The 27,016-nt window shown below is 36.3% G+C and overlaps 3 protein-coding genes across 3 annotated transcripts; 1 reads left to right on the top strand and 2 right to left on the bottom strand.

Moving 5' to 3' along the window:
• The first annotated feature begins 10,773 nt into the window (after positions 1-10,773).
• LOC113313964 lies at positions 10,774-11,400 on the top strand. The gene has a single exon (XM_026562736.1). It carries the CDS (start codon positions 10,812-10,814, stop codon positions 11,238-11,240), a length of 429 nt encoding a protein of 142 aa, XP_026418521.1. The 5' UTR covers positions 10,774-10,811; the 3' UTR covers positions 11,241-11,400.
• Positions 11,401-14,532: 3,132 nt separating this feature from the next.
• On the bottom strand, positions 14,533-18,489 carry LOC113308689 (polyadenylate-binding protein 7-like). Its single transcript, XM_026557156.1, has 10 exons — positions 18,126-18,489; positions 17,534-17,652; positions 17,215-17,408; positions 16,838-17,097; positions 16,643-16,743; positions 16,374-16,563; positions 15,939-16,225; positions 15,675-15,830; positions 15,163-15,381; positions 14,533-15,066 (listed from the first exon to the last, which is right to left on the bottom strand). The coding sequence occupies exons 1-10, from the start codon at positions 18,331-18,333 to the stop codon at positions 14,857-14,859; spliced, it is 1,944 nt and encodes a 647-aa protein (XP_026412941.1). The 5' UTR covers positions 18,334-18,489; the 3' UTR covers positions 14,533-14,856.
• Positions 18,490-20,388: 1,899 nt separating this feature from the next.
• LOC113308690 (aspartic proteinase-like protein 2) lies at positions 20,389-23,887 on the bottom strand. The gene is made up of 11 exons (XM_026557157.1): positions 23,443-23,887; positions 23,214-23,343; positions 22,805-23,055; positions 22,499-22,726; positions 21,663-21,831; positions 21,424-21,497; positions 21,216-21,312; positions 21,069-21,129; positions 20,896-20,967; positions 20,717-20,778; positions 20,389-20,625 (listed from the first exon to the last, which is right to left on the bottom strand). The coding sequence occupies exons 1-11, from the start codon at positions 23,685-23,687 to the stop codon at positions 20,428-20,430; spliced, it is 1,587 nt and encodes a 528-aa protein (XP_026412942.1). The 5' UTR covers positions 23,688-23,887; the 3' UTR covers positions 20,389-20,427.
• Between the last annotated feature and the right edge of the window lie 3,129 nt (positions 23,888-27,016).

Below are 27,016 nucleotides of genomic sequence, written 5' to 3'. Positions count from 1 at the left end.
GTTGGATCAAATCCGATCAAGGTTTGTGCACTAAATCCACAAGATACGAAAACTAATAAGAATTCTTCTTCATCTTCAAATCTTCTATTGCCTTCAAATACCTTCACAACAACACTTGAATCCTCTTGTGATCAACCACACACAGAACGATGTCTGTTAACAATGGATTATCAAAAGATGTCTTTAGATCTAAAAATAGTTCTAAAGATCCCGTCGATACTTTGATCTAGTCTAAGTGAATCTTATATCAGACGAGAAGATTCTCAAGAATAAACAAACTAGGTGAAATCAAAGTCTTAACAACCGTTAGTCAATCAAATCAAATCGAAAACTAATAACACTGCAATTATCTAGTTTCCCACCAACGGTACTCGTAGAGCTTCTTGATCCCACAGAAGTCTTTAAACGAGCGGTCATAAGAGATTTCACCTAATTAGGATACTTTCCTCTACGAATACATGACTCCACCAGAAATAATAAGAAATGAAGTTTGCCTGGCTCTTAGAATATTTTGCTAGAAATGCAAACTTAGGTATTTACAGACCAAGGATGTTCGGACACCAAGGAATTTTCAAAACCGAAAATATTCTCAAGATATGCAATGAATGCCCAAATTCGGTTTTCCTAATTCCAATATGTTGGTCCAATATTTCCGAAATATCTCATAGAAAATCTCCAATTAGTAAATGCACATTACTAATTTTTATTCTCTAGAGCTATGCATTAATTGCTGGTAATTAAAGCATATAAAACCAAAAACCTTAATTAAAAGATTCTTAATTTATTTCTGCACAGGATCACCTTGAGTACAAGGAATATCTTTGAACAATAACTGATAAGAGTTACTGCACGTGTTCAAAGTACGTTGACATATTTTGACTGCAAATCCGTATTTTGTATCTACATGGATTTGCATCTTGGAATCGGTTCTACCACACTTCTACACAAGTTTAGAATTGGTTCTACCAGACTTCCAAGACTACTATCAGTCAAACCAAGTCACAATGGTTAGTTGTGATCGGTCCTACCAAGTCATATACATGGGTTCAGATCGGTTATACCAATAACTAGCATCGATTCTACATATACATGGTATCTACTTGTGATCGGTCACACCAGTCACTAGGATTGGTCATACCAATTACAAGGATCGGTCACACAACCACTTACGATCGGCCGCACCAATTTCCAGAATCGGTCACACCAATTACAAGGATCGATCATACCATCTCATGTTGATTACTTAGGATCGGTTTCACCAATTACCAGGACAGGTTATACCAAATCATAAGTCTAGGTATTGTGATTGGATAACCAAGATACATAACCAGAGTTAAGATCGGTTCTACCAACTCACACATATTGGTCATCCAAAGAGTATGCAATGAATAGCCGGACCAATAAACCTATTGATTTCCCTTTCTATTCATAAAAAAAGTTCATGAATGTACTTCCTTTAAACAAATGTAAAACGTTGTTTCCTAAGATGAAATCTCCACCATATACCCATACACATAATCATAAAACTATATACAAGATTATGTCGATGTCATATCTACGAAGTTCAAAAGATAAGCGTTATACTTCGTAGTCTAATTCCTTAATACTATGATCATACTATTATGATCATGTCTCTCCACTAGAGTATAATATACCATATATACATCTTCGCATGTGTTTCCAATATAGCACAACTTGAAAGATACGTTAGGAATTGAAACAATTTCAAGTCAATATTACTAACCTCAAGTAGAAGGATGATGTCGTCGTTGTAGTCCTTACTTTTTCTCATTCTTCAGGTATTCAGAGTAATACTTGTATGTCTCAACATTCCTAGACTATCTAGTCTAACCTAAACCAAGTTGACTCTAGTATTTAATCAGGCGACTCTAGATGAGTTTTGATACTAAAATATGACAACCAAACTTGGCATACCAACGCTTGGTGAGTTCAACCGAGCTATCCTCTAACAATCTCCCCTTTTGTCAATTTTAGTGACAAAACTCTTATTACATACGGAGCTAAACGAATTACAAAATAACTCATTCTTCATACGCTTGATTCCAAGTTTCAACAACACAATAACCTGCTGTTGATGGTGGATTTTCAACAAAGGACAAAACCGTAAAATCATGATACTGCATGTTTCTGAGTTGGCTTCAGGCATGTGACGATTCATATTTTACTAAGCCATGATGAATATGTTTCCTGAAAGGCCTCCACTAGCTGAGCGTTCAGTGCCACGCATTTCATCATGTCCTCTATGTAGAATAACGTAATTGGGCGGTTCTCTGTAAGATTGAGAGCAACAACGCCTTCAGGACGTCGGTGACACTCACTGTTCCCCGACTACATGAGAGAGACCCGCCTCTACATAGAAGAACGATTGGGCTGTTCTCCGTAGATTGAGAGAAACAACGCCTTCAGGACGTTGGTGACACTCACTGTTTCCTGACTATGTAGAGAAACCGTGTATAGATCCAGGCGGTTCTCCGTAGATTGAGAGTAACGACGTCTTCAGGACTTCGGCAACTCGCTGTCTTCTGACTATGCACCTTCGGAATGGGCATGACGCTTTAACTGGCTAATATCCCTTTTGTAATAGATTAATTCTGTAGTGACATTTACCACTGAATTCCCAGAATGATCTATTATTGCTCTTATTCCATGGTCGAATCCACGGCCTGATCCCATGGAATGGCAATAAACAATTGTATCATCTCATTATTCCGATTTCATGGTCGAATTCACGGCTAATCTCATGGAATGATAATAGATAATTTTATTACTCCGATTTCATGATCTAATCCATGGTTGGTCTCATGAAATGGTAATATTTAATTACTCTGATTCTATGGTCGAATCCACGATCCCATGGAATGGTAATATTCGACTATATTATTCCGAATTCATGGTCGAATACATGGCTGATCCTATGGATTGATAATAAACAACTACTCACTTTTATTACTCTGTTTCATGAATCATTCTCCACCGAATTTTATAAATTAGTAATAAATACTCAACAATCGGGCATCTGGATCATCACTGAGTAAGCCCCACAAAAATGGTGCAAATGTACTCGATAATGATGCACGACTGAGCACTCAAAAACATGGACATATGAGGAATCCTACGCAAAACAGGAGAAAACAATAACATAAAATAAAATAATAAGAGGCGCCATGGGCTGGGCCCACCATCCGGCCCGCCATGCCCTAGCCGTGACCGGCCCCATGCCTCTCCCATTATTTTTGTTATTTCATGAACTCATGAAACTCCTTGGGTTTTAGCAACTTTCCTTGTTTTTGCAAAACTCATGAATTCTCCATAACTTCATGGATTCATAAAAAAACAATATTATAAAATAGGGAAAGGTGTGCAGGACCGGGCAACATAGTCGGTCGGCCGTGCCCAAGCCGTGGCCGGTCCCACACCTCACAATCCTTAGCTTTTTATAATTATTATTCGTAAACTCATGAAACTTCTATGTTTCAACGAAAACTCATGGATTCTCCATAATATCACGGTTTCATGAAATATAATAATATAAAATTAGGGAAAGACATGCGGACCGGGCAACATAGCCGGCCGGCCATGCCCTAGCCATGGCCGGCCCCACACCTTGCAATCCCTAGTCTTTTATAATTATTATTTTCCTCAATTCATGAAACTCCTTGGTTTGAGAAAAATTCATGATTCCTTCATATTTTCTCAAATTTTGCTCGAATCATGAAAAACTAAAAGTCAATATGGTCACATGACCGGCTAGCCTCTCACGGAAATTAAAATTCCCTCATTTTAATATTTACAAAATGTTGATCAATTGAGCATACATGCTCATTCCAACAAAAATCAAGAATTTCAGTCAAGATGAAACTCTTCTTAAAATTCACAAATGTTTCCCGAACGCACATCAGAAAATACTGAAACTCTCAGTATGGAAACACGGACACCGCGACAACACGTGCATGCCTTCTTGACCGACTAGAGTCATCCCTAGGGATTGCACAAAGCCGGTCCCACACGTTTTCATAATTCTGACCTAATTTGCTCAATTGCTTATATTGGGCCCAAACTCTCTCCAACCAACCTGGGGATTGCTCAAACGACCAACAGCTGAACCCGTGATCACCAAGATCTGGCCCCATGCCCTCTTGGTCGGTCTCCCATCTTTCATACTTAGGTTTTATCACCTAATGCTGAACCCAGCAATATTTCAATAAGTGATGAATCCAGCATTTAATCATCGTTATTTCACCAACTCTCTAACTGAGAACCCTAGTGCATGCTCACTCGAGCACTGGGCACCACATGGATGCCATATCCCATGTGGTCGGTCCCTCTATCACTCATGACCTATTTTCAGTGATTCACCAGTTAACAAATAATTAATCTGAAATTAGGGTTTCAAATAAATGTTCTACGAATCATCATTCGGAGCAAGATTCAAACACTAATGAATTTATGGTGGATTCAACAACCAACATCTGAATTAATCATATAATTTTTGGTAATCTACCAATATTTTAATATTTTATTGGGTCACGTCACCAATAAATATTTCGTCGAATTGAGCAATACTTGCTCAGAGGCTCAAGTATTGATCCAGCTATCAATATTTAGTAATATTAGTAATTTGTCGAATTGAACAATACTTGCTCAGTTGCACGTCAAATTATCAACGTTCAGTATTTTGTCGAATTGAACAATACTTTCTCAGTTGCACGTCATAATTGTCAATTTTTCGAATTGAGCAATAATTGCTCAGTTGCTCGAATATTGATCCAACTATTAATATTTAGTAATTTATCAGTAATTTGTCGAATTGAGCAATACTTGCTCAATTGCACATCAAGTTATCAATAATCATTAATTTTTCTAATTGAGCAATACTTGCTCAGTTGCTCGTCAAATTCTCAATATTCAATAATTCGCCGAATTGAGCAATATTTGCTCAGTCGCTCAAATACTGGTCAATAATTCATCACCGAATCTACAATATTGACATCATTTCAGATAACTACATGTTCAATCCATGAATCGCTGAGCATTCATCACTCATGCTCGATTCAACAAAACCTAGACTCACTTTCTAATCATTCAACAACTGACTAATTAATACACGTCTGTCATGCAGACTCCACGATTCGTGAGACATCAATCACGTCAAATTGGGGGATATCAATTAGGGTTTTGGTCTGGCGGCCTACAGCACGTGGATTCATCCACGACGAGAAATGTGAGTAAGTCATATCAACGGTTGAAGGAGTTAGCAAAGTAGTGGGTGCACGATCAGTCAGGTCTCCACACGACATGGAACTGACTTTACCACGATCTCCCACTTTCCCACTCTTTCACTCAAGAAACCGTCACACTTACAGGGATCAAGGTGTTCACGACTCTGACAATATAAATAAATCTCTGAATCCATGATTGAGGACAACGAATGATCACTAGCTATCAGCAATTGTCGAATTTCTCGAGTAACTACTCTCAAGAATTCATCAATCTATCAGAACTTATTCGAACTCATCAATTCATCAAAAATTGCAGAAACCTTCAACACATCCACAATCCTTGATCATCACTGATCCCACACAATTCTCAGCTTCCCTTCTACAGATCAACCCATCCCTATTTGCGACCGAATTGACTCTGGAACGGCCATTGACTTGGTTTAGGTCGGAGTCCTACAGATTGATCTATCGAATCTAAGCACTCCCTTTGCAGTGCATCTGTGTGAGGTTAAGCAGTTTTATCGGTCGAGGAGTCTCGACAACACGCTTTATTCTTCACTTTCCTAAAGAACCAGCAAACCGTTTTCCCCATCTACACCTGCATATATTCATTCAATAAATGTCGTTGTTGACATTTGAATAACAAAAGCTTTTACTCCCCCTAAAGGTAAGCTAGGTAAATATTCAATCTGAACTTTTTATTCACCTTTTGTAGTAAGAAATACTACACAACAACATGATATGTTTCCCCCCTTAGTCAATGCGTTAATCTTTCGTTAGATATAATGTTTAAGCACAATTGTCCTTTCCTAGTGATTAAAAATCACTTGTTTACTCCATATATTTCTCCCTCTTTTTGTCACAAAATGAAAGAGAGAGACGTGAATGTGGTTAAATTCTTACTGCGAGAAATGTGATCTAGTTTAGCAAAGAAGCATGAGAAATGAAAATGGAGATGAGACAGAGATAGAGAAAAGGAGGTGGAGAGTGTGAGTTAGGTTTTTTTATTTTCCTTTTGGGATTTATTTATGGAGTAAACGAGATGCTCAATCTCGAGAAACATCCAAAGCTTCAGAAGTAGATCCACTTCGCCGATTTTTGCATGTGCGTTTTGCACGTGCACTTTTCCTTAGTAGCTTTTTTTTTTGATACACGAAAGCCAAACCCAGAACCCTACCCAAACCCATCCAGTCAGATTGGCTGGAATATAGAGATCAAGTTGTTTCTCACATTTCCAATTACTTTAAAAATATTTATACTTCGTCTAGTCCGAATAATGCTGATATGATAAAGCTTTGAAAAATGTTGTTCTGATTATTACTGATGATATGAATGCTTCTTTAACTTATATTCCTACTGATAATGAAACTCATAACACTGTGAAAAGCATGGATCCTTGAAAATAGCCTGGACCTGATGGTTATCCGGCTTGTTTTTCAGAGATAACTGGGATGAAACATCTAAAGAGAACATTTCTCATGTTCAAAATTTCTTTAAAACAAAATTTCTTTTTAAATAAATGAATCATTCTTTTATACCTTTAATACCTAAGTTAATAATCATTCTACTCCCCATTATTTCAGACACATTAGTTTGTCTAATAAAGTACAAAAAATTATTTTCAAAATTTTGACTAATCGTCTTAAACCATTGTTGGATTCTCTTATTTCACCTTAACAGTCTGCTTTTATAGCCAATAGAAAAATCCATGATAATAATATAATTAGTCATGAGATTCTTAATTCTTTCAAAACGAAGAAGAAAAAAAGCTAAGAATGGTCCATAGCCATTAAACTTGACCTCTCCAAAGCTTTTGATAGACTGGAATAGTCTTTTATAGTTGTTGTTTTTAAAAACTTGGTTTCTCTGATGACTGGTGTCATATGATTTTCAATGCATTAGTATTGTTTCTTACTCAGTTTTGGTTAATGGTTCTGCGAGTGATATGTTCTTCCCTTCTAGAGGTATTGACAAGGACAATGAGATTGTCTATCACCTTACAGTTTTATAATTTGTATGGAAGTTCTATCCCAACTTGTTTTACAAGCTGAATTTGATGGTGTGATTCAAGGTTTTAAAATTAGAAAAGATAATCCTTCTATTTCTCATTTATTTTTTGCAAGTGCCTACATGCTTTTTTCAAAAGCTTTTTTATCATATGCTAGAAATCTTATCAAAGTTATTAATGTTTTTGCCAAAGCTTCTGGTCAAGCTTTTAATTTTGAAAAATCAAGCTTTTTTACTAATGCAAAAATGCATCACAAACACATAAAACTTATGTCCATAACTCTTAATATTATATTTTTGAGTAACTCTGAGAAATATGTAGGTACTCCTTTGTTTATTAACAGAGATAAATCAAGATCTTTTCAGTTCATTATAGATAAGTTTTACTCTAGGCTAAGCTCTTGCAAAAGAACTAAGCTTAATGGGGTTGGTAGAACTATTGTTACTAAGCATGTGCTATCCAGTTTAGTTGTTTATCATATGTCTTGTTTTCCTCTACCTAAAAAGATAACATCTAAGATTGATTCTATACAAAGGACCTTTTGGTGGTCGAAAAAAGATCCTAGACATGCTGCTTATTTCTGATTGTGGGGAGATATTGGTAAATCTAAGCTAAGTGGAGGTCTAGGGATTAAGAATACTCATGCTACAAACATAGTCTTTATTTCTAAACTAGGTTAGAAAATTCTTCAGAATCCTGATCATTTAATTTTTGAGATTTCTGAAAGACAAGTATTTCCCAAATCAGAATTTGTTGGAAATAGATAAAGATGCTGATTCAAGTTCTTGGATTTGGAGAGGAATTGTTAACAGTTTAATTTTTATTTGAGCTAATAGAGTCGGTAAAATAAATGATAGGCCTTCTACAAAAATTTGGTCAACTAACTGGATCCCTTTTTCTACTTCCCCATTTATTTCAAGTGGTCCTAATTATGAAGATTATATATATATATATATATATATATATATATGTTAGTGATATTATTGATGTCCAAATGAATGTTAATTCGCCGAATTCTTTATTTTCTCCTGATGAAGTTATGATAATTAAAACTATTAGGTTGAATCTTCAACAAAGAGATAAAATAATGTGGGCTCATACACATAATGATAATTTTTTTATTAAATCTGCTTATAGAGTTTATATGAATGATAATAGTTTGAAAACAGAAGCTTCTTTTTGAAGAAAAGTTTGGTCATTGAATTGTTTTCCTAAAATTAAGTTTTTATTTGGAAAGTTTGTGCTAAAATGCTGCATGTGAATTCTTTGCTTAAATTTTGTAATCATTCTATAGATGGAAACTGTCCTCTGCGCAAGAATGCAGTGGAATCAGCTCTACATATGTTTTTTTAATGTCCTATTGCATTACATGTTTGGTTTGGCCTGCCTCTTCAACATTTAGTTCCTGGCAATTTACATCAAATTGAAGACATCTTTGTATATTGGTTTGATAAATCCTTAGGTGATGCTCCTTTTGTTGTTGGTTGGCCAAGTGTTGGTGTTATAATTATGCGGTGCATTTGGAAATTAAGATGTGATGTGATCTTTAGAAATACTTCTGTTAATCTAGATAAGGTTATTCTTGAAAGTAGAAGAATGTTAAACTCTTACATTGCTCCTCCTATGCATGTTCGAGTAGTTAAGAATAAAATGAAGACTTCCATTGATATGGTTGATAATATTATGTTCACTGATGGATCTTTCAAAAAAATTAATATGGGTTTGGGTATAATTTGGTGTGACAATGCACGTAGAATAAAAAGTTCTCGTTCCAACTTTAAACTGATTTTAGATGCGGTTGGAGCTGAGGCTTCTACTCTTGTTTTGGCAATCTCTTGGGCGCGGGAGATGAATGTGTCCAAGGTTCTTTTCATTAGTGATGTCTCCAAATGGTAGATTATTTTCAAGGAGACTGTGTTAATGTCAGTTGGAGAAGTAGTGATCTCCTAGATGTCTGGAGGTGTGTGTTCATTAATAATTAGACTTTTAAAGTTGTGTATATTAAGCGTGTCAATGATCATCTAGCTGACCGACTTGCACATTGGGCTAGAAAGTTATGTATTAAGAACAATTGGGTTTTCTTTCCTCCTTTTTTGGCTACTCTTGTAAGCAAGGAACCTTTGATCGATGTCTGCAATTATCTTTTAAGTTAATGTATGGTGTGTGTTTCTTAGCAAAAAATAAAATAAAATGGGGTGACAGGAAAACTGAATTTTGGGTTGTATTTAGATTTTTGGGGGTAACTGGAGCACCCCTCAGCCATCCTCAGTTCCGTCACTAATGCAGTGATGGATGCTAGCGAAGGACTATTTACTTTTTTCGGGTAATTTACTTATATCTCCCATGGATGTTAGTCTTTCAACTTTAATCTCCTACTGTAATATTGGTTATAGACCTTTAAGAGCAAGGGCTACGGAGTGAGGGTTCTCATGCAATATGAATGAGTTTCACTAGATTTGTTAAATTAGATGCTGCTATGGAGTGAGAACACTCACTCATTCATCAAAAATCACTCACACACTCCTTGAGGCGAATGAGTGGTCGAAAGTCTTTACTAAGCGGCCGAATGTCAGTTGTGTGGGAACAAAGACCTTGAGCGGCTAAAGATCTGCATCTCAAACATTTTTTAGGTTTTTTATTTATTTAAAGGGGTAGGATCCATTGACATGGTTAGAATGACATAATCTTGACATTTTAACGCCATTTTTCTACCAAACCCAACTAGTAATGAATTTGAAGCTATTTTTTTAGTGACCTGTTCTTCTTATAAGTCTCTACACTCCAACCAAAAATGAGAGCATTCTGAGAGGTATAAGACCACCATCTACCATTTTAAATATCAACCTTTGAAGATTAATGGTTGAAATTAAAATATATGGATGGTGAAGTTTCGTATGTCAAAATATTCTAGTTTTTGGTAGGAATGTAGATTTTTATATGACGAACATGTCACCAAAATCTTAACTTCAAATTCATCGTCGTTAAGATTTTTTAGAAAAAAAGGTGTCACCATGTCATGATAATGTCATTCTAACCATGTCATCGGATCCTTCCCCTTATTTAAAAATCTAAAAAACGGATCCCACACTAGTTTTATTAATAAAAAACTCTAAATATATCTAAAAGGGCTGAAGATAAGCCACCTAGGTAATTTATTTCTTCTTAAGCGGCTAATGATCCGTCTTTTAGTCTATTTCTACTCATTTCATAGTGCAAAAACCACTCTTTCACTCAATCTTTCACTTGATTTGGTAGTAAACGAGTGTAAAACCCTCTATTTCTAATCATTTCATAGTGCAAAAACCACTCTTTCACTCAATCTCTCACTTGATTTGGCAGTAAATGAGTGCAAAACACACTCATCCCATAGCCCTTGCTTTTACAGGGACTGTAGGCTAAGTTCGATGTGAGGGTACCTTAGTTGCCCACACAAGAACACGTGTCGGTTAGTCTCGTTTTCCTTGTCAATGATTACACGCGTGTCAGCAAGATGGAGGATCACTTTAACCAGTATTCAACTTCAAGTACTGCCCCAGTCATTAGCTATCTAGCTAGAGAGAGAGATGGGAGTTGTGATTTTGGACGGAACAACAGTAAAATCATTCGTAGAGGATGAATCGGCATTCAACAAAAGTGTAGATGAGCGATTTGAAGCACTTGATTCAAACAAAGATGGAGTATTATCACGATCAGAGCTCCGTAAAGCTTTTGAATCACTCCGACTCAATGAATCTCACTTTGGAACTGATGTAGCCACACCACCTGAAGAGCTGACTCAGTTATACGATTCAATATTTGAGAAATTTGATTGTGATCACAGTGGAACAATCGATGTTGAAGAATTTAGAGCAGAGATGAAGAAGATTATGCTTGCTGTTGCTGATGGTCTTGGGTTTTCACCTATTCAGATGGTTATTGAAGATGATGATGATGGTAGCTTTCTTAAACAAGCTGCAGATCTTGAGGCCTCCAAGATAGCAAAAGCTTTGTGAAATACAAATGTTTCTGATCCACTCTTGATTAACTGTTGTTCTTTTAAGTTTGTTTGTGATTTTGATGCTGAGCTTATAATGTATGTTGGTCGTTTGAAAAATAAAAATGTCTTCTGGCTACCACTGACGTGACTACCAGTATGAAATTCTGTTGTTTTTCCGATTTATTGTAGGAATAGAAGCTTTTGAACTCTGTTTTCATTGTCCAAGTGTGAATCGGGGTGATTTGCCATTAAAAGTTGATGATACTGATAATTTTGGTTGGATTCCATTGCTCTCTTTTACTTAACATCAAAATCAAACCGAAACAGCAACTTATACATATTAAAAAAAAAAAAAAAAAGTTGGGACTGGAAATTTGGAAAGCGCTGATGAATGCCGCTTCAGACGGATATACATGGCGTATCGCCTCACCACCCATATAAAATACCAGGAACCATGCATGGCTACTTTAATATCTTCTCATCAACTTCTGCTTCTTTTATAAGCGATTCTGCGAAGTCATGGGTGTATCTTCCCATTTTTTTTTAGTTTTCACCAAAATCTCAAAGCATATCCTGAGGTAATGAGAAAGATCAATTGTGAGAAACTGAATTAGATCGACTTCAGTGAAAGATTACATATAAGAAGATGAAATACCTGAAATGGATCACAATGGTGTGTGCAATATAATCTTAGGCAGAAAACTTATGCAGCTCCATGGGTTATGATGAATTGAGATTGAATAAGGTGATCTTCTATAGAACCTAGAAAATAAGATTATTTAGAAGAGAAACATTTGCCTTCCAAACTAGTACTCGTATCTTTTTTATGAACTCCGTAGATGTTTTTTCTTGCAGGAAGAAGAATTATCCAATTTCATCGTTCGATGCATGATCCACCTGAATTTCCAATTTCAATGACTCTTCTTCACCCAATGTTTAACGACTTTTTAACGAACTCATTCTACGTGACATACTTATGTGCTCCTCTTATTTTTTTCCTGCGTCATTAGTGAGACCCTGAAAGAATGAGGGGCAACTGAATAAGACAAAATAGGTTGAAAATACTATATGTCCCTTCATAATCCCTAGTTTAGTATTTTTTTTTATCTACCGATTGTGACTATGTTCTTCGCTTCTTTGAGAAATTCAAAATTCCATTGGTTTTGAAAATTTTGAATTTTAGGCTACTACCACAATCAGTTGATAAATAACATCACGATAAGTAATAAACATCACGAGTCTACCGATTGTGCAAATAGAGAAATTCAAAATTACATTGACTTTTTAAGATTTCGAATTTGGGACTACTAGCATAATCGGTAGATAATGAACATCACGAGACTACCGATTGTATAATCGGTAGATAATAAACATTACGAGTCTACCGATTGTGAAAATAGAGAAATTCAAAATTCCATTGGTTTTTGAAGATTTCGAACTTGGGACCACTAGCACAATCGGTAGATAATGAACATACATCACGAAACTACCGATTGTATAATTGGTAGATAATAAACACCACGAGTCTACGGATTGTGAAAATAGAGAAACTCAAAATTCCATTGGTTTTTGAAAATTTGGAATTTGGGGCAACAACCACAATCGGTAGATAATGAACATCACGAGACTACCGATTGTATAATCGGTAGATAATAAACACCACGAGTCTACCGATTGTGAAAATTCAGAAACTCAAAATTCCATTGGTTTTTGAAAATTTGGAATTTGGGGCAACAACCACAACCGGTAGATAATGAACATCACGAGACTACCGATTGTATAATTGGTAGATAATAAACACCACGAGTCTACCGATTGTGAAAATAGAGAAACTCAAAATTCCATTAGTTTTTGAAAATTTGGAATTTGGGGCAACACCCACAACCAGTAGATAATGAACATCACGAGACTACCGATTGTATAATCGGTAGATAATAAACACCACGAGTCTACCGATTGTGAAAATAAAAAAACTCAAAATTCCATTGGTTTTTGAAAATTTTGAATTTGGGGCAACAGCCACAATCGGTAGATAAACAACATCACGAGACTACCATTTTAACTACCGATTATAATTTTCATAACACAAACCAACATACATCAAACTAAACTACCGATTGTAGTATCTCTACCGATTATTGAGGCATTTTAGACATTCGAAAAAAATTAGATAAGGGGTGGATTTATTTTAGTTTTGGGTGACCGTATTTTATCTTATTAGCCGCCCCTAATTCTTTCGGGGTCGCCCCTAATGACGCTAGGTTTTTTTTGTTCCGTTAGTACAGATGCAGAGCATTTAGATGATTTTAGGTGGGTTTTCCGGATTTTTTTTATCGTGTGCGTGTATTCCGAAAGTTCCATCTTTAGAGTGGTTTCTGTGGGTCGAATCCCTACTCATGCATTTTTGCCTTTACCATGGATGAAAACCGGAGGTATGCTCAAAAATATAAACTGATAGAAGGGTCAGGCCAGAGAATTGGACTCTTTGCTCTTATGTCAGTTGAAAGTATTGGGTATATGCCTTTAGCGTCGATAATTTCGATGAAGAACCTAAGGGAGAGTCCAACACATTGATGGCTATGATGGAGGAGAATTGAGGAATTACTCATGGAAGGGAGCATTGTAAATTTGTAATGTTGGGCTATATTTCGTTGGAAAGTTGAAGCTCTTAAATGCTACTATCAGATTAGATCGGTTGATAGTGGGAATGATTACCGAGTGTGCACTTTGCACTCCTATGGAAAAGTATTCGCAGCAAGGATTTAATATCAAAAGACCTACTACTCCTCAAAATCAGAAAACAAAAGGCAATTTACGAATCATGGAAACCTCCCGATTAAACAACAGCTGAGTTACCAAGCAATTCTTGAAAGCACTCGGGTACACTGTAGATTTCATGCTTGTTTTACTAGTAAAGCAATCTCCGTTTAGGTTTTATGAACACGCTTTGGATTATGTACAATAATTATGTTATAGATTTTTCTTGTTAAAGAATTTAGCTCATAAAAATGTCTTTATCAATATTTCAAATCATTAAGGTGAGACAATTGGTATCCTAAAATTAGACCTTAACCTATGCTAGTCGTCGTTGTCACTTCACATTTATGTCCCCGACGGACAATCAATTTCTCAAGATAAAAAAACCTGTGCTCAATGCGCTGGAAGCGACAGAGTCATAATCGAAAGAACCCACCACTAAACATAAGTGAAGGACCAACGTGCGAAGCAAAGTTAACATGTCAACACAGGAAAGTCAAACATGTGCAAAGCAAAGAATCCTGCATACTAGGTGGAGAAAGCGCCCAATATGACCAAAGAAATGGTTACTTTTATCTGTCTTCACCAAGGTGTTCGATACCAGTTCACCATTTGAAGTACCCACAACACTAATTCAGTGAAACTCAGCAATTAAAACTATAAGACAGCAAAAAGGATCAATGGATGTTCTTCAAACTTAATAGAAGTTCTTACACTATAGCCTAAAACCAAGCTCAAAGACCGAAGTATAGTCAAGAAGTACGGTTAGCTAAATGCTACCTAGCCAGAAACTTTAATAAACCTGGTTGTCAAACCACAACCTCAACTTGGAAAAAGAGATAGAGATAGAGACTCCAGGCACAAGATTGTACGAGTTAGTTGACTGCAACCTGGGCTGCTGACATGTAATTGGGATGGAGGGACTCCTGCCCAGCACCAGAGGATCTTGTTGTCTTGGAGCTCTTAAGAATCTGCACTGCTTCCTCCACTTTGATGACCAACGATGCTGGTGACTCCAATAAAAGAAGCAACTCCGAGTTATCCATCTCCAAAAGCATCCCAGTTATCTTTGCTGCAAGTTCACGCTGGAAACCCACCAGAAAAACAAATGCAGGTTTAGATAAAGGTCAAGTGTCAGTCGATTCTCTGAAGAAGGAACATTATTTATCTGAGATTTTTACCTGGAGTTTAAAGACAAGTGGGTAGAGACATTCACCAAGCATCTGTTTCTGGTGCTGAGGAGAAGCAGCAGCTAGCATGGTGCTCAATGTCTTTAATCCTTCAAGGGGTTGAGATGTCGCAGCAACTCCTCCAACAGATTTAAGACCAGCAATAGATGAGACTCGCTGAGGTCCATTTTTCATCTCGCCCATCTTCTGTACATTCATCATGTACTTGATCTGCCCAGGAATACCCAACGTAAGGGAACAGCAAGACACTTTTCAGCTCACGATAAATAATGAAACACAAAATGTTTTTCAAATCTAGTCATCATACAGTTACATATATATAAATGCATTGAATATAGAAACCTATTGTCAACTACAAATCGTCATCAGGAACATTTATATAAAGAATCGAGTGGATGTTTGATCAAGCTAGCAAATCAACAAGTACATGATATTACCGTTTGACAAACATTGTGCAAGTAGTTTGCAAGGAGTAAAAAATAGAGGAAGAGAAAGGCGCAGACCTGCTGATTGTTTGGATCTTTCACTGTAATCGCTGGCCGAGGGGTAGATTGTGGAATGTGTGGCATAAATGACACTGATTGACCACCTGTTTGAGCAACCATATGCGCATTCATTCTCCCCCATTTTTTCTTGTTTTGCCTAGAACTATCAGGTATCTGCAATATAAACAAATAATATGGGATTCGGTAAATACATTATATGCTAAGCAATAAACAACTGGATGCTAATCTAGTGGTACTTAAGTTAGAAATTACGTCTCTCACCATGGGTCGGGGCACTGAATGGAAATTTGGTCTAGCAGGAGGCAGAAATCTACTGGTCCCCCATTCAGGTGTCAGAACCAAAGGTTGATGCATAAGCCCCTGTGATGGAACCATATTAGGAGGCAAGGTGTAGTAAAGAGGAGGATATCTAGCTGGGATGACAGCAGCAGAGGTTGGAACTGCCAAGCCTGCAATTCCCTGAGAAAACTCAATCTGCAATTGTGTACGTCTTTCCTCTTTCTTTTGGGCAAAAGCTACATACAAAGGCTTCCTATGAAGCATGTAACCTGTCCATAATGCATACCAGTAGGATAAGACACTAAATCTCGATGAGAACCAGTAAACATAGTGAATCTACTATCCACGCATCTAAACTTAACAAAGAAACCAATTCAGAACAATCCTCTAAACCAAGTAACGGGGTTAGTAGTATACCATGTAGGCCGTTCACTGCTTGATAAGCTGCTTCGATAGTGGTGAAGCATACAAATCCAAACCCCTTACTTATTCCTTTCTCATCAAGCATTATCTTTGCGGAGGTGATTGTGCCACACTTAGTGAATATACTCCTCAGTTCGTCATCATTAACACTATCATCAATGTTCTTAACATACACATTTGAACCCTGAAATGGAAACAAATGGTTAAGCAAACAAGCTACTTGCACAGAAATAGAAAATGAGAAAGACCATTGCATTTAATACCTTAAATTTCTGGAGTTCCTTTCGGCGTTCAAACTGATCATGCAATATTTTTTCGCGCTCTGCTTTCTTTTGGGCCCTCCCGACATACAAAACCTTGGACCCTATCATTTAGCAAGGGTACAGTTAAAACAACCAGACCCAGGCACAGTTGGACCTATAATGTACTTCAGGAAAACGAAATGAAAGAAATTTTACCAATTTGCATCCCGTTAGTGGCCTCCATTGCCTTTTTCGCTTCATCAGGACTATCAAAGTTCACAAAACCAAATCCCTTGGATTTTGAATTGCCGTCTTTCATGATAACCAAGTGGGTAATTTTACCATACTTGGAGAACTTCTCTGTAAGAAGCTCTTCCGTAACATCCAAGTCCAGATTTTTTACGTACAAATTGGTAAAGCTAGAATCAGAGTTGCTAGAGGGTCGCTCACTCTTTTTCACGAAAGGACCAACATATCTACAACAAACATTATTCACAGAACAATAAATGGATAAACTAAAAAAACTACGATAAAAAGCATGTATCGACAAAGCTTGGTAAGGGAATAAAGCAACAAAAAAAAGAAGTGCATACATTTGCTTGCCCTCAACAGTAGATCCATTAACACTGTTAGTAGCGGCCGTCGCAGAATCCTCAGTTTCATACTGAACAAATCCATATCCTTTGCTCTTCCCTTCCTCAGTCATTGCAACTTTACAAGACAAAATATTCCCATACTTGGAAAACATCTCATGAAGCTTTGCATTATCAATTGAAACACTCAGATTCTGCAACAATATACACCAAATCCAAACATAGGTAAATGTAAACAAGGAAAACAGACAATAAAACACAATCAAAATACAGTATGTTCTGGTAAAAAAAACTTGAAGCAAACTAAGACCTATTCTACCTTAACAAATAGATTTGCAATTCCACTGTTCCTTGCATCTGAATCACGACGTGACCACATAACTCGTATCATTTGGCCTCTCAATGGAGTGTGATTAAGCTTCTCTATTGCAAGATTTGCTACCAAAACAAAACAAATAGAACAATCAAATTACAAGAAACATCAAAGTAATCTTTGTAACCTACATAGAACAGAACAAGAATTTAAGAAATAAGGCAAAACCTAGAAAGATTTTGCTCGGAATTGAACCCCAAAATACGAGAATCAACAAGAAGCTACTTCAAGAAACAAATCTAAAGCAACAATCAAACACATTGCATGAACAAATTCACAAAAACGAAACTCAAAAACATGATCAACCTGATACAACATAACAAGAACTACAAAAAAACTAAAGCAAAACCTACACAAATTGAACGATCTACTCGAAATTAAACCCTAAAAAGCGAGAATCAACACCAAAAAACTCCAAGAAACACATTACATGAAAGAAAATCAAGAACACAAACACAAAACAGAAAAAATTCCCAAAAATGGCAAAAAATTCACAAAAATGAAGAAAAATTCAGAAGAAAGTGGAGTAGCTTCTTACCACTATCAGTAGAGATGTAGTTGACATAACCATAACCAAGCGACACCGAAGAGACAGAATCTTTACAAACACGAACAGAAACAAGATCATCAATGACATTAAAAGCAGCATACAATTCATCTTCTGTAACATCAACATGAAGATCTCCTACATACAACGATGCTCCTGGTATTACTACACTACTACTACTCTGAGAAACCACCGCCATTGCAAGAATTTTTCTACCCTAATTTCTTTTCTTTTCTTTACACAGTCAACAGAAGAGAGAAAAATTTCTCCAAAAGTGAATTTTCACAAGGAAAGTGATGGATTATATTGTCTATATATAGAAGAGGAATCCGAAGAAGAAAACGGGGTTTTTTGTGGATTTGCATGTGCGTGGGACCTTGGTGGTTGTAAATGTGATACACAACAAACGCAGCGAGCGAAAAATAGACACACGGAGAATATTTCGGGGAAAAAGGGGACTGTATCTGACTCGGATAATAAAGGGAAGTGAAAAATTCAGTCCGCTTTAAGCCTCATCAATCACTCTAGACCCACCGGATGGAAATAAATCGGTGATGTGGCATCACATCTCACCGTTGATTGTCAAGCTCGGTCCCTCGAGTCCCCTGGATGTTGTGTTTTTTTCGTTCTCTTCATCGTTAAAGAATTCGGTGCAGACAAGTTTCGAACTGTGACATGACGTTATGGGAATTCAGTAGTACATGGCATTTTTTTTGATGGGTAAAGAAATGTAAGTTGCATGAAGATACCATGAATAATAATAGTGGTGCACATTTGCATTGTTCCATTTTAAGGAAGGTTATTATTGGGGCGTCATCATCCAATAGAGAGGCTTTACTTGGATATTTAATGACCAAAAATCTGATTATGGGATACTTTTGATTCAATAGCAACTGTCCAAACTACCCTTCAATTAAAATTAAAACTTAAAAACAGAAACAAAACCTAATTTCTATTCTTCATTCTTCACATTTCAATTGCTCTTCTTCTTCCTCTCCTCTTTCTCTTCATCCTTTTCATCGTAAATCCATTTGAATTCATTTCATCGAACAAACCCATGGTGTATGTAAGATAATAATCGAACATGTCCATCTTTGTTTACTTGTTTTTGTGCTTAAAATAGGTTAGATTGAATGAAATCGAAGTAAAATTAGGGTTTTAGTCACTTTTTGCTAGTGTTACGTCTGGGTACGTTACTAGATTTTTCAACCGTAATTTAGTTTTTGGAGAACTTACGTCTAGGTTTAGTTCAATTCAACCGTAAACTTTGATTTGCATGTTGTATTACGTCTAGGTTTAGTTGAATTCCAACCTTAATTTTCAATTTTACGTCTAGGTTTAGTTGAATTCCAACAGTAATTTTCAATTTTACGTCTAGGTTTAGTTTACTGAATTTTCCTTTCGTCAACCTAGCCGTAAATTTCAATTTTACGTCCAGGTTCCTTTTAATTCCAATCGTAGAAATTGATTTTACGTCCAGGTTTGGGTTGATTCCAACCGTAGAAATTGGTTTTACGTCCAGGTTTGGATTGATTCCAACCGTAGAATTAATTATTATCTAATAAAATTAAAATTAACTAAAGGGTTGTTCGATCATTACAAAATTATTTGAGATAAGATGTTTTTGATATTACTTCTGGATGACCCGTTTTTGTCCTATTAGATGACGCCCCTCTAATGAAATGTGACTCCCCAATAATAGCCTTCATTTCAAGCTACTAAGAAGATTTGGACGAGAGTACTCAAGTTGAGATTTCCAGCATCAACCTTTGCTTTCTGAAAAACGATATTTTCATCTTTTCATTTTATTTTATTGCATAAAATCAAAAATAAGGCCTGAGAAGTAAAAAGGATGAAAATATAACTTTTCCTATAAGAAGGAATACGACCATTGAATCCTCGCAGAAGGTAGGTCGCCACATGAGAGATGGGGATTTGGCCCTAAGGATTGAAGGCTTCATTGGCTCAAGCTTCTTTCACATTGATTTTCCTTGAAGTTTCTACTCCACTAGAAAACCATCTCTATCCGATGGAAGACCCTGCGGTCCCAACTCTTTCTCAGTTGCATATTACGGTTTTTCTTGTTACTCTTTTTGTTCCATCACTACCCTTACAGTATTCCATTTACAGAAAAATTGTACATTATTTAATGATGCCACTCTCAAAATAACCACAATCCACAAGCATGATTAAATGTATTCTGACAATGGACTGCAATTCGCGAAAATAATTTGACAATTACTTGACCAACCCATTACTACCAAGCCAACCTCATAATATATACTGTACAAATTTATTTTACTGTCTGTGAATGTGCATTACAAATGAAAATGGAAAAAGGGTCCTGACCGTTGTCCTCAACGTTTTTCGTTCCAGAAACTCCTTCGAGTTTACATTCAGAACAGGGAAAAATATAGTAGAAAAGATTATACATGGATATGGAAGGTAGAAAAAGGAGAAAGGAAAAGAAGGGGATTTCAATGTTGTGGACCTAAAAGCAGAAACCAGGTGGTAAATAAGAGAATGTACAAAGTGATGGGTGTGGTAAGTTTGAAAAGTGAAGTTCTAGGCGAATTGCTTACACGTCGTTCTCCTGTGACGGAATCCTTACTCATAGACGATGAAACATTCACAGGTGATGAGCCTAAAACAAGAAGAAAAACTACATGAATCAGACATGAAAAGGGTAGGCTGACAATGTTTCCGCAGAAAATATATCCCTTAGTAGATGATATATATAGATGGAATCAAAGTGACTTACAATCATAGTTAACCCATCCGAGGCGTTGACGTGCAAGATCGTAAATAATGATCTTATCCTTCAAAACAAGGTCTGCAAAAAGACAAAAATGAGGAATTTTCTTAGTTGAAGGTTACAAAGCCATATGAAAGAAAAAGGAGTTAGAAATGTGCTTCTTAGGCCAGTGTACCAACCTCCTAAAATAGTTAACCCTTGACCTTTCTGAAAGCCAAGGCACCATTCGGCACCGCCATCCTGTCATGTCGAGTAATAATAGTTAAATCTCATCTAGTTTTTGCTATTTGGATAGTAGACACTAAAATGAGAAAAATTGAACTCACAGTATAATGCCTTTGTACAAGATAGTCCCTAGGTTTTAAAACCATAGGCGCATCACCCTCGAAGAATAAAGTAACTGGAGGAAATATCTCATCGACACTGAATGCAGAATGAATGTATTTCAGAAAGTAAGAGACAAATAACAAATTGCAGAGTATATAGAATAAAATCACTTGAACAATAAACTGAATCATGGTTCCAGAAATAAACCTGCTGGAGATAGGAAAACACACGGTCTCCTCAGAAGGTATAGGATGTGTGAATAGTGAAACAGCATTTGCCACCTGAGTTTGAAAATTAGACACTACATTCTGAATCAACTCGACTAGAACGATAAAGTTGTAGTAACATGCTGGATACTTCAACGCTGTTTCAACCCGCGGGGCTAAAAATACTCAGCCATTTGAATTACCGAAAGAATTAAGAAATGGTGAGCCAGAGTAACTTACAGAATTCACAAAAGGATCATAGGCTTCTTCTGCAAGGTACACTAATGTCGTTCCAGAATCAACTATAGTTCCTCGTAATCCACTGCTGGATGCAGCGAAAACAGCAGGATTTATGGGTACAATTTGATCACTGACGGCAACGCTAAGCAAGTTCAAGTTATAATGCCGCCTGGAAAGATAGAGATAGAAAAGAATATTAGATTTGTTGCAAATGCCAAATTATGCTCTTGAAATTTCCAATGTAAGCAATCCACATTCTGTAAATGATCAATTACAACAGCGCCTGAAAATTTTCATCAGCATTAATCGAGATAAATTAAGCTTCATAGGATCCGTTTTTCAATATGCATTAAGGGCACTAATAACTGACAGTAAATGGAGTATATGACAGCGTATAGATAGTGTAATCATCTATTCAACCTTCAACATGTAGATTCAAACCAACATCATTATCACCCATAAAGAAAATCAGTTAGATTTATTTCCACATAATTGACATATATGTGTAAAGGGCAGAATAACACAACCAATAGAGAAGTCCATGGTTATTCTGGAAATGAAGGTAACAAACACTCAAAGATTCATGAAAACACTTAGATAGCTTACAAACCCAAACTCATATGCTAAAATATTATTCTATCATGCAAAGAAAACTACTGTAAGGCATAAACTTCATTGTGAAGTATCCAACTAAAATTGTCTATCAAATGTAAACAGATTATGTGGAGTTGTGAGGTTCCTATTTTCAGAATGAGGAACTGCAATGAGGGGGGATAACACATAATTACGTAACTTAATGGGCTGTTTGACAGGGGAAGAAAGAAGAAATAACCTACTGTGATTGAACAAGTGGGCTATAAATGATACCCGGTGCCAGAATCTCACCAAGAACCAATACACCTCCACCATAATCCTTTCCATTCAAGCAATGTGAGAATATTTTTGGCACCGTTCCTCCCGATGATAGTTGAGAGATGACAGAAAAATAGTGTTGGCCAAACCCAATAATACCATCAATTGCTCTATTCGACCTGGTTAAACCCCCAGACTGGTAGTTGCTACACCTGTTTGGCACCATATCCACTTCTAAGTTCTTTTTCCAACAAACAAAACCGAAATATAAAAAGGCATTCAAAACATACCCGAAAACCACACGAGACGCAGAGGTATTTGCCATGGAATCCCCAACCACCGTATCCAAGTACAAAATATCTGACACATAATACCCGGATGTGCCACTATTATCTCCATACAGAAACGAGTACCTACATGGAGAACTCGGAGTGGGGCACCCGGAAACAGCAGTTCGGATAGCAAAAGAACATGTATCACTTGAACAAGGAATCACCGCAGCTGACGACGAACTATACGGGTCAAAAAATCCTAGCTGAATCTGCAAAAAAAAATCAAACTTACTCTAATTAGCTCTCTAAACTACATTCGTCTGTAGGAATTAGGATGCTAACTTTACCACACCACAATAGGGTGCCCCCAACAAAAAACAAAAAAACCAAAATTGTGCAAGAAATGAAAATAGAAATGGCAATTTACATCAAGTCCAGTGGATTTAGGGCAATTGTCACAGGAATCACAAGCAACCCATAAAACATCACTTCCAGTATCAATCTGCACATGAAATTCTCTTGGAGGAGACCCTATTTTCACTCTTGTAAAGTAAAGCCTAGTGACAACAAATACAATTACAAAAAATCAATAACCAAAATGAAATTGATCAAGCACGGAGATATTAAATAACAAGAGAGAAAAATAAGAAAATTACCCAAATAATTCAGGATCAGATGCACCATAAACATTAAAATTAATGACACTGTTAAAGCTTTCTTCTTGTTGTTGTAAGATACGCCCGTGTCTTGCTTTATCTCTAACTCTAAGTTCATTCAATTCAACTCTCTTGTTCAATGTAAAAACTCTCTCAAGTGTTAGTGTAGTTGGAAAACCTAATGAGCTATCAAAAGAAAAGGTGACTAGAATTAAAAGAAACCAGGTCTGGAATATTGCTGCCATTGTTTTTCCTTCGTCTTTTGTTTTGGTTTTGATGGACACTCTAATTTATAAAAGAAGATGATGAAAAATGTTGATGATCTGTGAGGAAAGTAGTTTCCTGCATTTTTGCTGAGAAGGAAAGACAGAAGGGGAGTGATTTTAGTGTTAGTGGAGATTAAAGGAGAGAGAAAAAAAAAGTGTTTTGGTAAATAAAAAATGGTTTCCAGAGGAGACTGAAAAATGTAAAACAAAGGCCAAAAGTGTGATGGTACTTGCCTGGTTCCTAGACATAGATTTGATTAGTGTCAGCCATTAGTCAGATTTTTAATTTATTTTTGATGCGAGATTAGTCAGATAATTGTGTGTTAATTAATTGCTTTTAATTAAATTTGATGGGCCAATTTCAATATCATGCTATGGAGATGTGGATGGTGACTGCTTTAAAGTGATATAGTTGGTAACTGGTACGGATGGGTCCATGAGTGCCTGGTTAGGTTCTTTTATTTGAAGGATCAAGAATCTAGGTAGCCTTTTCAAGCAACTGCCATGCTCACCACCAAGTAAGTTTATTTTGTGATCTTGGTAATCTGAATTTTCAAACAAGGCGGCAGAGGAGTACATTCCAGAGTTTACACTAACCATTCATTCCTCTTACCGCAAAAGAAACAGCAAAAGCAACTTGTTTTAAAGTTCGATTCTTGACTTAGATCTCAAAGTTTACTAGTCTTTGAACTTTAAGGAAGAGCAAAGAGATATTCTGCGAGGAAAATGAAAAACACATGATTTATTCACTGTCTCCATTTTCTATGAATTAGATATTCCCATCTTTTAGTTGACCCAGCACTAGCTTTCATTGACCCAGCACTAGCTTTCATTGACCCAGCATTAGTTGCGTTTGACCTACGTCCGCCTTGCTTTTAAGCCTTCTAAATTCAAATCACTGGGACTACCGGGACTAGGTAACCATAAGAAAATAATAAGCCAGAAAGAAAGTAAAAGGCTGCAATAGATACTGTCAAAATGGGAAACAACAATTTTAGCAAGAATGAAACAATGGTGTTTGGATACCGGATATAGAAGTCATACGTGACTTTTTCGATTTTAAAAGTCAATCCATAATTATATTCGCAAATTGATTTATGATTTTATTGTTTCTAAAATTTGAAAAGTATGAGATTTTTTTAAGTAATATCCAAACAATCTATAAACATTCGTAACGGGAAAAAAATATGTTTAAATCTACGGAGCAAAATCTCAAATCCGTAGAATAAATTTCTGAATTTTTATCGAATGAACTATTATTTTCTGTATATTGATTATTGACTACTTTAGTTTAACACTGCTATGTTAACACGATTTCTTGTTGTTTTACTGTTTTACCATCTATCAAATCAAGTAATATTAAAGCGATGCGTCGAAGAAGATGAGTGAGTTTACATGGATCGATATACTAGATCGGTGAATGCTACCAGGTTGATGGAGTGTATTGCACTAGTTGACTGAAAACTTGATTATAAAAAACGAAATTTCTTCTTTGTTTTCTGCAAGTACAAAATAACTGTTATATACATGGCTTAATCTCCGCTTGACCCCCATCAAGGTTGTCATACACACGAGAAGCATGTGATCGGATTTTTATCTACTTTATCTCACGACGTTAATTCAAGTCAACGGGTAGTGATGGTTTTGACTGGCACTGAAAAGACGTGCTAGCACAAAGCTGTTGCAAACGTGATAACTAAGTCACTCAGCAGTAAGCGTAATAGGGGGAAGACAGAGGCACGTGGCAGTAATTGTATGGAGCAAGACGGGGGTGGACACATCACGCATCGCAATAAAGTATCAGCGGGAACGCCAGCACAAGGAGCCACATTCGCTAACATCAAACCAAGTTGAACTGTTGACATGACAATATCAACAAAAACGACAATCTCAAATTCAAATTACTCGAAGGAGATTCTGTTTTTGAAATTAGGTTAGTTTCAAATGCTTTTTATCATGGATATAGTTGATACCGGATATAGAAGTCATAAGTGACTTTTTCGATTTTAAAAGTCAATCTACAATTATATTCGCAAATTGATTTATGATTTTATTATTTCTAAAAATCGAAAAGTATGAGGTTTTCTTAAATAATATCCAAACAATCTATAAGCATTCGTAACGGGAAAAAAATATGTTTAAATCTACGGAGCAAAATCTCAAATCCGTAGAATAAATTTCTGAATTTTTATGGAATGAACTATTATTTTCTTTATATTGACTACTTTAGTTTAACACTGCTATGTTAACACGCTGTACTACTTTTTTATCATCTATCAAATCAAGTAATATTAAAGCGATGCGTCGAAGAAGATGAGTGAGTTTACATGGATTGATATACTAGATCGGTGAATGCTACCAGGTTCATGGAGTGTATTCCACTAGTTGACTGAAAACTTGATAACAAAAAACGAAATTTCTTCTTTGTTTTCTGCAAGTACAAAATAATTGTTATATACATGGCTTAATCTCCGCTTGACCCCCATCAAGGTTGTCATACACACGAGAAGCATGTGATCGGATTTTTATCTACTTTATCTCACGGCATTAATTCAAGTCAACGGGTAGTGATGGTTTTGACTGGCACTGAAGAGACGTGCTAGCACAAAGATGTTGCAAACGTGATAACTAAGTCTACTCAGCAGTAAGCGTAGGGGGAAGACAGAGGCACGTAACAGTAACTGTATGGATCAAGCAAGGGGTGGACACATCACGCATCACAATAAAGTATCAGCGGGAACGCCAGCACAAGGAGCCACATTCACTAACATCAATCCAAGTTGAACTGTTGACATGACAATATCAACAAAAACGACAATCTCAAATTCAAATTACTCGAAGGAGATTCTGTTTTTGAAATTAGGTTAGTTTCAAATGCTTTTTATCATGGATATAGTTGATACCGGATATAGAAGTCATAAGTGACTTTTTCGATTTTAAAAGTCAATCTACAATTATATTCGCAAATTGATTTATGATTTTATTGTTTCTAAAAATCGAAAAGTAATTTTCTTAAATAATATCCAAACAATCTATAAGCATTCGTAACGGGAAAAAATATGTTTAAATCTACGGAGCAAAATCTCAAATCCGTAGAATAAATTTCTGAATTTTTATGGAATGAACTATTTTTTTTTCTGTATATTGACTAGTTTAATTGAACACTGCTATGTTAACACGATTTCCTACTGTACTACTTTTTAACCATCTATCAAATCAAGTAATATTAAAGCGATGCGTCGAAGAAGATGAGTGAGTTTACATGGATTGATATACTAGATCGGTGAATGCTACCAGGTTCATGGAGT

This window comes from Papaver somniferum, chromosome 9, assembly GCF_003573695.1.
Source record: "Papaver somniferum cultivar HN1 chromosome 9, ASM357369v1, whole genome shotgun sequence".
Taxonomy (NCBI): domain Eukaryota; kingdom Viridiplantae; phylum Streptophyta; class Magnoliopsida; order Ranunculales; family Papaveraceae; genus Papaver; species Papaver somniferum.
The sequence above is the reverse complement of the archived record's forward strand: the minus strand, read 5'-3'. Positions and strand labels throughout refer to the sequence as shown.

Bases quoted from the DNA above. Each gene is read 5' to 3' on its own strand.
- LOC113313964 (XM_026562736.1), top strand. From the start codon at position 10,812: ATGGGAGTTGTGATTTTGGACGGAACAACAGTAAAATCATTCGTAGAG.
- LOC113308689 (XM_026557156.1), bottom strand. From the start codon at position 18,333: ATGGCGGTGGTTTCTCAGAGTAGTAGTAGTGTAGTAATACCAGGAGCA. The intron at 17,653-18,125 runs GTAAGAAGCTAC...TTGTTTTGGTAG, and splicing joins CTACATCTCTACTGATAGTG to CAAATCTTGCAATAGAGAAG. The intron at 15,382-15,674 runs GTCTGCGCCTTT...ATTCCTGGGCAG, and splicing joins AAGATCCAAACAATCAGCAG to ATCAAGTACATGATGAATGT.
- LOC113308690 (XM_026557157.1), bottom strand. From the start codon at position 23,687: ATGGCAGCAATATTCCAGACCTGGTTTCTTTTAATTCTAGTCACCTTT. The intron at 22,727-22,804 runs GTATGTTTTGAA...GGTGCCAAACAG, and splicing joins GCGTCTCGTGTGGTTTTCGG to GTGTAGCAACTACCAGTCTG. The intron at 21,498-21,662 runs GTAAGTTACTCT...TTTCAAACTCAG, and splicing joins ATGATCCTTTTGTGAATTCT to GTGGCAAATGCTGTTTCACT.